Source organism: Olea europaea, chromosome 6, assembly GCF_002742605.1.
Source record: "Olea europaea var. sylvestris chromosome 6, O_europaea_v1, whole genome shotgun sequence".
Classification (NCBI taxonomy): domain Eukaryota; kingdom Viridiplantae; phylum Streptophyta; class Magnoliopsida; order Lamiales; family Oleaceae; genus Olea; species Olea europaea.
In genome coordinates this window covers 22,282,537-22,294,377 of record NC_036242.1, presented here as the reverse complement: position 1 = coordinate 22,294,377, position 11,841 = coordinate 22,282,537, and the positions used below count along the sequence as shown (strand labels likewise).

At 32.7% G+C, this 11,841-nt stretch overlaps 1 protein-coding gene across 1 annotated transcript; it reads left to right on the top strand.

The window, feature by feature from the left end:
• Positions 1-80: 80 nt before the first annotated feature.
• LOC111395272 lies at positions 81-851 on the top strand. Its single transcript, XM_023021257.1, has one exon. The coding sequence runs from the start codon at positions 81-83 to the stop codon at positions 849-851; it is 771 nt and encodes a 256-aa protein (XP_022877025.1).
• Positions 852-11,841: the final 10,990 nt, after the last annotated feature.

Here is an 11,841-nt window from a genome sequence, read left to right as displayed (position 1 = left end):
CAGTTCTTCACAATTCAATCAAGAAAAAAGGGAAAACCCAGCAAAGAGATATACCAAACTTTTCATATATGCCAGCAGGTATGGAAGAACAGCCAAACCCAGATCAAGAATTGCTATACTCAGAAGCTGCAATGAAAATAAGCGAAGATTTTTATACTCAGTTGAAACTCGGTAATGATTCTGAAGGTGAAGAAGATGAAGAGGAGGAAGAGGAATTTTCTTTTGTATGTGAAGTGGAAAATGATTCTCAAATAACAGCAGAAGATGCATTTGTTAATGGTCAGATTAAGCCGGTTTTTCCATTATTCAACCGGGATTTGTTTTTTTCGCACGAGGATGAAAAGCTTTTGCGCGAAAATTTGCCGCCGATAAAGAAGGTTTTTGTTGAAAGAAATGATGGGGTAGCGTCAGCTTCGTCGGAGAATGAAGACATTGCCGGACCTTACTGTGAGTTGACGACGAGGAAGGTGGTGGAAGCGTCGCCGGAGGTGTGCAAGAAGAGCAACTCAACTGGATTTTCTAAGATTTGGCGGCTCAAAGAATTTACAGCGAGATGTAATAGTGATGGAAGAGACGCCTTTGTTTTCTTGAATAATAGTCAAACGTCGCCGTCCACAGCGGAGCCGGCAGCGGCTAGTGGTGGTGAGAGAAAAGAGCCAACGAAGAAGGTCAACGGGAATGGGAAGGCAAAGAAGAGTAAAACGACTCCGTTGTCGGCTCACGAGGTGTATTTGAAAAATAAGGCGAAGATGAATGATAGGCAAAAATCTTATTTACCTTATAGGAGGGAGTTAATGGGAATTTTCACAAATGTTAATGGTGGATTAACCCGAAGTGTAAATCCCTTCTGAGAAAATAGTGGGCTTTGTTTAATTGTAAATTTGTAGCCTTAATCTCTCACTGGATTGATCAATCCATCCGAAAATCTCCTGAATTGCACTTGAACTGGTAGAGTTCTATAAAATGTAATATAATAAATAAAATTTATATTCATTATTCATTTAGTTTTCTTTAATATAATATAATGCAACTCATTAAATAAAAATTCCGAGTTAAATATTTATATTAATTCCCTCGTATTTGATTCAGAAAACCCAAGATTTGTTTGTGTGGTGTGTAAGATTAAACATAAGTTTTATTGAAGTTAAATTCTGATGGCAACATTGGATCTATCTAGCCATTACAATATCTGCCACCAAGTTAAAACATAGTGCTATTTGAAAATAAATTGCGAAAATAACAATAGGATATTATTTTACAAAAACGATTCGATAATAGTATGATATAATTCTATTGTTGCACTTGATGGTGCTTGTTTTTGTGCTAAATTTGAAAGTAGAATGCTTAAAATAATTAGAGGATCCTTAGTGGCAATTAAAGGAATTAAGCAAAATGGCATTTATGTGACAAAAAGTTGGAAGTTTTTGAAACTTCCAATTCTGCCATCTCTTCTAATCCTGTGAAGGATAACACAGACATTTGGCATTCCAGATTAGCTCACATAAGCAATAAAGGAATGCAGATTTTGAATCAAAAGGCTGCTTTTCCTAAAGACACTATTTCAAAATTACAATTTTGTGAAAACTGCATTTTAGAAAAACATCATAGGCTGCAATTTAAAACCGTAGTGCATAAATCCGTTAACATATTATATTACATATATTCAGATTCATGGGGACCTTCTAATACACCTACTCATGAGGGAAATAAATGCTTTCTCTCTCTCTCTAGTAGATGATTTTTAAGAAAAGTGTTGGGTGTTTCTCTTAAAATACAAATCTGAAACTTTTCAAAAATTTAGACAATGGAAAATTTTGATTGAAAATCAAATTGGAAAGAGAGTAAAGACCACCCTCAAGACAGACAATGGCATTGAATTTTGCAATACCGAGTTTGACAACTTTTGTAAATCAAATGGTATTCTAAGGTATAGTCTATTCCATATACTCTTCAACAAAATAGAGTTTTTGAAAGAACGAATGGGACTTTATTAGATAAAATTAGGTACATGATGATAGGCTCTAGTCTTCCTAAACCTTGCTGGGGTTAAGCTATTATGACTGCAAGTTAGTTAAATAACTTGACTCCTATTACCGCTTTAAATGATAAAACTCCTTTCGAAATGTAGAATAAAAGACCTGCAGACTATTCATATTTAAGAACCTTTTGGTGTGCAACCTATTTTCATCAAAACATAGGGAAACTTGAGCCAAGGCTTAGAAATGTGTATTTTTAGGCTATCCTCTAGGTACTATGGGTCATAGGCTGTGGACTAGGGGTCAAGGTGGAGTTAAATTGGGAGCAATGGTGATGTTGCTTTCAGTGAGGATGAAATGCCATGTCTAGAAATAGAAAGTAAACATTCTGAAAAACCTGAGGAGGTTACACCCCAATTTGATTGCAAGTACTTGACAAAGGAAATGAAATCGATAATGATCTATTTGAGGAGGAGCCTAAAAATCCTCAAGTTCCTTTAGAACAAGAGGAATATGAGATAATTGAAGAACAAATCACCGAAAATATAAACTAAGAACAAACCGAACCTCTTAGAGGTCAAGAAACTCTAAGGGATTATTAGTTGACTAGAGATATAGACAGAAGAGCCATTAGGAGTATTAATAGGTTAGGATTTTCATATTATATTTCATATGCCCCCTTAAATTTTTAAGACTTAAGTGAAAATGAACTTAGAGCTTATGAAAAATCCATAGAGTAAAAATGGAAAAGAATGGAATAAGGCTATGGAAGAAATCAATTGATAAAAATAAAAGGTGCCTTATTATCTGAATTTGACATGAAGGACTTGGAAAATACTAAAAGGATTCTAGCTATGAAAATAATAAGAGACATACCTAAATTTAAATTAAGATTGGTCCAAATTGCTTATATTTTGAAAGTGCTTAAGATTTTGCTATGATGGATGTTAAGTTTGTCGCACACCTCTTGCAAATTACTTTATTTTAAGTAAAGAGGACTGCTCTAAAGTTGATGAAGATTTTAAATATATAGAAAAAGTTTCATATGCCAATGCAGTACACTATGGTTTGTACCAGACCGGACCTAACTCAGTCTATAGGAGCTTAAGGAAAGACACACTAGGAAGCATTAAAATGGGCTTTAAGATAATTAAAAAAATCCCAAAACTTGTGAATAACTTTCTAACATATTAGTGAAGGAATAACATTAAAAGGATATATTGATGCTGATTATGCTAGTGACAAGAACAATAGGAAATCTGTTACTTCATTTGTTTTTAATATCTGTTATGGTTGTATGAGCTGAAAATTGCAGATGTAGCATATTGTGGCAAGGTACAGGGGCGGACGCAGACATTTTACAATAGGGGATCGCAATCAAATTTTTAAAAAAAGTGACGAAATTTTTTTTATTACTTTATATGGGTTATAAACTGTTATACTACTTTTTCATCTAAAAAAATTATATATATATAAATCAATCATTTTTAGGATTTTTTTTGTTATTGTTACTTTTTCCTCTCAATCAATTATTATTTTTAAATAATCTAATAAATTTCACAATAAAATTTTTGACATCATTTGAAAAAAATTTAATTGATTGAGAGGAAATTGTAACAATAAAAAAAAAATCCTAAAAACTATTGAATTTTTTTTATATATAATTTTTTTTAGATATAAAAATAATTAAGATGAAAAAGTAGTATAACAATTTATAACCCATATGAAGTATAAAAATTTTATTAAGAATTTTTACGTCAAAAAAAAAATTGATGTCATACCACATGTAAAATTTTCTAATAAAATGACGTAAATTATATTGATAAATTTGTCGCGCAAAAATAATGAACATTAATAAAATAATTGATTTTTTTTCAAAAAAGACGAGTTATACGTCTCTTTTTAGCATACAAGTTTGACGTACTTTTAATTATTTTCAATATTCATTTATATCATTCGATATGTTTATGATACAGTTTTCAAAATGAGTTTCGAGAGGATATAGAAGATTTAGGGATACGGCTAGCGTATAATCGTCGAAATTTTTTTAAAGTTAGTTTGTTATCGAAATTCTCGAAATATTAGTTTGAAACGGTCTACTTCGACTCGTTGTAACATTTCCTACGATTGACCATTTTGCACACCATTAATGACGTGAAATACTAAGTCGCGTGTACTTCAAAATGATATTAAGAATGTAATATTTCAACTTCATTTGATATTCCATAGTGAGCCAAAAAAAAATATTAAAAAAATTGGAGGGTCAAGTGACCCTATGGCACACCTTGGGTCCGCCCCTGGCACGGTGCAAAATAGAATTTGAATACATTGATACTACAGAAGCCATCAAGGAAGCTTTGTGGTTAAAGATTTGGTTAAATAAATTAGATTTTTTACATGATGATGTAATTATATATTCTGACAGTCAATCTGTTATTCGTTTGTCTAAAATTCTTGTGTTTCATAAACACACAAAGCATGTTGATGTAAAATTATATTTTATAATAGATATTGTATCTAAAGGTTTGATAAAGTTTGAGAAAATTCCTTTCCAGTTCAATCCTACCGGTTCAAAAATGATACCTTGTAAATTTAAATGCTGCTTATCTATATTAAACATTGATAATAGCAGACTTCGTGTTTTCAATTGCATGCACATGTGTAATGATACAATAGGATGATTTACTCGTTCGCGAACAGAATTAATGTGTCAAGGTGTAGAATGTTGTTGGTTGACATTTGACACAGGATTATTCCCTAACGTGTGTTGCTATTTTATGCTTTGGGATTCTTCTGCTAGGATTAATCTTGGGCATCCATTTTGACTGTTTAGAACCGACACTTGGGTTCTAGACTTTTCGAATACATTTTGGGCTGCATTTGTGTCTCTTGGTTTTCGTCTCTCTCTCTAATTAGGCTTTGGGTAGAGAGGCAAATGCTCTCCTTTGCCTGATTTTGAACTCTAGTTTTTTGTGATCTTGTGTATAGATTAGAGTGGTCATGTGTTGATCCTTAAGGTTGAGTCAAAATCTGTAATGTGAGAGCGAATTGAGGGTTGTGTTCTCTGATTCTCCTTATTTGTGAGATGCGAGAGAACATTTGCACATTCTTGAGACAATTTCTGGTGTTCTATGCAGAAGAGCATCCATATATTGTAAAGCTCTAGTGTTGTAGGTTTGTCCGAAACTAGTGAACAATTTCTGTACTTTTATGGTTGTTCGATTCCAGTATTATTTTTGACAAACACGCTTCTGTGCCTAATATAGAGTATTACAAGATACATGAAAATGAAAATGAAAATGGAAATGGAAATGGACTTCAAGACTTAATTTCGTTGATGCAGATTAATTTTGTTAATGCAAAAGGTCCTTGAATACCAAAGGTTTACAATCAACAGAAAATCTTACAAATAATAATAATAAGAAAAAGAAGAAGATAATTTCAACCTATGCCAACAAAAATGCAATATACTTAATTTTGTACTTAAAATCTTCGAACTCCGGGATATCGTGTCCTATATTACCTCAAGATGCTAAAGTGATCAGGTTAATTTCCCTTTTTAAAAAGGTTGATAGATCTCCAGCCGTTACTTTATTGTCACGCCCTTTTTTATTTTTTTGGAATACCAAATTTACGTACAAGATTGCGATACTAAAAATATCTTTCATGTCTTCATTTAAGGGCATATAATCTTCGTTTCAAATCATCGTTGGTTTGCTACTCATGTTTTGGTAAGAAAGATTAAATATTAAAAAATAAAAGATAATTTAGAAGTTTACTCATTTAATCTTCATTTTTTTTTTAATAACTCAGGTGTCCAAACTTCGTCTAACTAATTCTGAGGAGTGGCGACCTCCCCCCCTGGTTCGCCACCCAGGTAAATTCGGATACGGACACAGTTTATACATACTTAGGCCGGAGATTCAGGATGCCGTTTTTTTCATTGTAGACCTCCCTTTACGACGTGGGGACAAGACCTCCGGAAAAGCGACAAAGCGCACCATAATTTTGCCTCCACAGGATAACTGTCTTCCAACATAAATGTTGTCTTTCAACTGCCGCGGGGATTCGAACCTCCGATACTCCTTGTGGAACCCTCCTACTTTACCACTGCGCCATGCTCGTGAGGGCTTTACTCATTTAATCTTATTCGTACTATAGGCTGCTCAAACATTGGATATAGAGCACCTCAAGGCCTAACCAACAGAAAGAGATGTATGAGTGAATGGAACTAACCATTCATAAATGCACAGCGACCCCAACTGGGTCTTTGATTAGGGATGACAATTTGAATCGTCAAAATTGAAAATCGTGGTTAACTGAATCGAATGGGGCGAAAAAAATCGAACCGATGGTGTAATGGGGCGGATATGGTTTTAATTTTAATGAACCGGTTCGAGGTGGTGCGGGTATGGTATTTACGCTGTCGAACCGAAACCGAACCGATTATCCGCTAAAAAAAAACACACAATTGAATTGATTATTGGGCTTTATACTATTTTTCTATTCAGACCAAAACAAAATCCCCCTTATTAACCTGACTCAGTCGGCTAGCCCACTTATCATTAGCCCTTAATAATATCATTAGTATAACAGTATATAAATGCAAACTCTACTCTCCACAAACCACAAACTCACGCACGGCTCCACTGCTTCCACGGTCCAAGTTGTCGTCACTTTCGAAAATTTGTTACATTTGTTAGCCATTTTGTTACTGCTGATCATATAAAAACAGAGTTCGATATTTTTCTAGACGTGCCAGTATTGCCAAGGATGGATGGTTTTGATTTATTGACATAGTGGAATGCAAATTCAATAAAATATCCGACTTTACAGAATGTTGCAAGATATTTATTATCCATTCCAGTATCTATTGTGGCATCCAAGTTAGCGTTTAGTACAAATGGTAGATTTGTGAGTCCATATAGAAATAGGCTTCACCCAAAGACTTTAGAAACTTTCATGTGTGCATGAGATTGACTTTGGACTAATATTCATGGTAGGATTTATTGTTTTATTTTGTTATTTATACACTTCCTTTTATTGTTAATTTTTTTTATTGTGTGTAGAAAATTCTACTCCTTCATCATACTATAAAGCTTGTACAATGTTTAGTAAAAAGGAAGCTGACGAAGAGGTACATTTTTTTTTATTTAAATTTTAGTTAAGACCATTCTAGAATAGGTAGTATCGTTGTATTTTCTACTTATAATTTTTATTTACTATATCGGAATCAACTTTGAATGTTGATCTATGCTAGTAAGACTTATAGGGAATAATGAATCAAGTAATTTCGATGCACAACAATTAAAAATGAAGGAAAACTTTAGTATTGTTATATTTATAATATTGTTTGTTAAATTTGTATTTCGCAATGGAAAATTAGGATAATGTTTGTATTTTCATTTGGAATATTGTGTGTTTGTTTTCATTGACTTTTTTCATAAATTGTTTTATATCAATTTGACGGATGAACTTATAAAAAATAATTTATTTTCGTGGTTATTGAATGAATCGAATCGTGCCGAACCGAGATAAGAACCGAACCGATTTACGTGGTTATGGTATGGTCAAAAAATTAGTGGTGCGGTTATGATTTTGACCAAACCGGCCCATAACCGAACCATTGCCAACCCTATCTTTGATTCAATGAACAAACGGAAAGGGAAACAAGACGCTTAATGTGGCTACATTTTCACATGATTGAATTAGTTGTCTAACATCTATTTTCGACAAAAATTGTCTATTTCTACCTCAATAGTGTCTACTTATTCCGACAAATATAATTCACAACATATAGTGACTTCAAGCAAGGTCAGTCCTAAAACATATATATTATGAATATAATAATCTAAAACTTGCAAATGTCTAAGTTAAATATACTTTTCTTGATTTATAGTAGAAAATCAAGAATTATAACATTATACTCACTCTGATTTAATGCTTCTTTTTCAAAGACATCATTACCAATCTGTTCAACATTTCTTAAGATATTGATAACCAAAAGTAGGTTTTTTTTTTTTTTGGAGAAGTTATCTTGATAGATTTAGTTGTAACCTGTATAGTCAATAATATTTTACAAACAATATGTACATTTAACAAAATAATAATAGTCTATCATTGTAATATAGAGGGTGTTTGGTAAGGATTAAAATTAGGTTTTTTAATAAATTGTAATAGAAGTTTTTGAAATATATGGTTGAAAAGTTGTGGAACCCATGAAAGACGTGGTTAATATTGATTGTTTGACTTTGATTTAGATTAAAATTGAATTTTGATCTGAACAGATCAAACTGATAATCTAAGTGCTTCAATCGTTTTTTGATCTCTTATGGCAAACAACCTCTCAAGGTAGCTCAAAAATAACTCTTGCTCATAATATTAGATTTTCTGCTGTTCTTAGAAAAATTTCAAACTTATTACATCAACACTTCAAAAATTATCATCCACAGTCTTCATTTTTTTGAAACAAAAACCCAAAAATATTTTCATATTTTTTGAAATTGTTCAAACCTTAACTTAAGTGAAGAAAGAGTCTGATATATATATATATATATATATATATATATATATATATATATATATATATATAATCAACTCTAAGAGATTTTCCAACTAAATATGTTATCTCATGATTAAAATTTTCATCTAAGTGCTTCTTTCTATGAACAATTGCATATATTCAACTTTTATTTGAATAGCAATTTCTTTAGCAATAATCTTGTCGGATTCAAATTCAAATTCTCGATACATTTCAAAAAATAAAATAAGTGTTTTCAAGTGACTAATAACCATAGTATCAATAAATATATCCTCACTTACAACAATTTACTTATTCTATTAATAATTAATATATATTGTACCAAATAACCATGCCAACAAAAACTCAAAATTCATAATGTCAAAAGATAAAATCTCTAAATGTCTAGGTCATCACATGTTTCTACCAACTGTTCTGAAGTGACTTGTTTGTGCCACTTGAAATCTTATTGCTTCAACACTTTTAAAATGACTTTTTCAAAGTGTTTGTGATAGTGACATAAGTGTCAAAACATTTCAAATTATCTTGAAAAAAATTTCATTGCTTTGTAGATTATGAAAACAATGTATATAACCGTGACCTCTTACCTTACCAATATCAAGTTGAATTATTTTGAAAACAGAATGCTCGGTCATGCCAGGTTGCACAACTACATCATCTCCATTGAAATAGATGTAAATAAGGCAAAAACAGTTTTCATTATCATTATTACATTGACAAAAGTTTACTTGACAAAAGTTTTCAGCCTACAATAAATTGAAGTAGACACTGCAACTACTCTAAACACAAAACATAGATCTTGGAAAATAAGCCTTCCTTTATACATAAATGTTGGGACTCATCTTAACTTAATGAAGCAACCAAGAATTTTCTTGTCTACTCTATGCTGACTTGGAGCCCAGTTTAGAATACTAAACTTTCATTTGGTAACTTGCAGTCTACATTCTATATAATCATTATCAATTGCATCTTTAGAAGCTGAACTTTGAAATCGATATTCAATGCAGCACAATCTATTTGGGAATTGTTTGACGAAACGATGGGTGGCATCATCTGCAGGATCATTCTTTTCATAGCTCATCAAATGCTTCCAAAGCCCCAAGAAATCATTCGTGCCGTAAAAACATAGCTTTTGCTTTACCTTTCGAACTGAAAATATGCAACTGGATTAACTGAAATGGAACATGACAAAAGGAGATAACTAATAGGTTGAGGAATCGTTTTGCAGTCATTAGCATGAAGTATATATGTTCATTTTCTTGCTGCAAAATTGATTAAGACGTTCAAGAGAAGACGTAGGTTTTGCAGTTTCACAAAAAGTTGTTGGTAATTTAATTGATAGTGTATGGAGTGGAATCGGGTTCTCATATACCGTATATGTGATTTAGACACCGGATTCATGCTTACCGTATTTGACAATTACTTACCGTATTTGACAGTTCAATTCACCGTATATGGCAGCTTACTATATATGTCAGGTAGCTCACCGTATTTGGCAGCTTACCGTATATACCAAGCATCTTACCGTATTCGACAGTGACATAACAAGAGAATTTGCAGAAACTTTATGATAACTTAAACAATACAGATTTTGGACAAACTATTTGTCTTTATAAAATAATTTAAACAATACAGAATTTGAATTTCCATAAACACGATTTCATATCCCGGTTCGTATATACAAAATATTATCTAAATTGTTAAAATAAATTAAACTACTTGAATAAGTACAACAATTATATTATTTGCAGAAACACAAACATAATATAAATTCAAGAAAATAGAGATTTAAACTGAAAGTTAAATAAATTTAGAAAGCATGTAAATCTGCAAATAAAGAAATGCACAGGGATTTAAACTAGAAAGCATATAAATCTGAAAATAGACTTTTAACCTGAGGCCTGTATAATCACAGTTTTCCTTCAAATAGATTCACCCCCTCACTGTAAATGCTTGAAATCTAGTCCGAGCGTCTGTTTCCCAAGATACAACGGCAAAATCAGCAGAATCTAAGAACTATAGAAACTACTCCGACGAACCGATTTAGCGTCTGAACAGTATCACCACCACGACGACTTCACTGGACAAAAAGAAGACGACGACAGAATTTGGAAATTTTTCGTGTAGAGAGAATTTCTGTGTTTTCTGGTGAGATTTTTCATATGTTTAATTGCTGGAAAATTTGAGATTTAATGTAGCATAAATCTACCATAAACTCTATGGCAATTAACATTAGAGTCAATTCAATTTCTAGGAGTTTTGGAAGTTTCAGAAACTCAAAAGCCAGCGGAGAAAGTAAGAAATTTTTTTTTTCAAAACATGGGCTCTCCAAAGGTGCCAATTTTTGCTCCGTTCGGTCCGACATTCATGTATGCAGGTCGCACCCGCACACAAGTTCAAGGTCCGAAGGCAATTTTGGTCCGAGATTTGCACCCCCTGCGAGCGCACGTGGAGAGAGCCTCTATGCTACACATGATTACACCATTCCAAAGTGTAATTCTGTATAAAGTGATTATTGCTTTCATATTTTTCCTATGTGGGATTAACTTCAATTTTTTCCCACATAACCATCTTCCAATGATTATCTTTGAGCTCCAATTTCTCATTCACTCAAACTTCATTTTTGGCAAATAAATATATAATTTTGGTGCTCTCACGAAGGAGAATACGGATCAACTTTGATCTTCCAAATTGGAGCAACGGGTCCCACCGAAAATTTTGTCAAAAGTGAGCTATTTACTCATTTTTTCCAACAATCCCCCACATGAATGAAAATTAGGAGAGACATGAGACCATAAGACACGAGACTTGGTGACTGCGAGACACAAGATTATGTGATAAAGTTCAATGGTTGAAGCCTGCATAGGATAGGTAGGATTACTCTTTGAACCTTCCCTTGTGAAATCATATTTACTTTACTAGCTGACTAGTAGACGTGTTGTCCTTGAACTGTTCTGCCATTTATGTAAACGATGATATACTTTACACAAGATTCTTCTAACACAATTCAGTTCTCATTATTATGTTTGTTTTGGCCATGAACATATGCTTGCTTTTGACACAATTCTCTTAGAAGCGGCCCCACTTCTCTCTCACATAAATGATTTCTTACTACAACTAACCTGCATTACTTGGCTTGATTTTCGACGCGTAAGAATCATTAAAAACCTATTACTTATCCTTCATCCTTACGAGCATCACTATTACCTCATAGGAATGGACATGAGGTAACACACTCACAGTGATTTTATTAAGCCTGTACAATTAGATTGTCCCTTTGAACCTAGATCTTGGGATCTCCAATCAACTAGGTTGGATTTCTTT

What these genes read in the sequence shown, in the direction of transcription:
- LOC111395272 (XM_023021257.1), top strand. Translation starts at nt 81, where the DNA reads ATGGAAGAACAGCCAAACCCAGATCAAGAATTGCTATACTCAGAAGCT.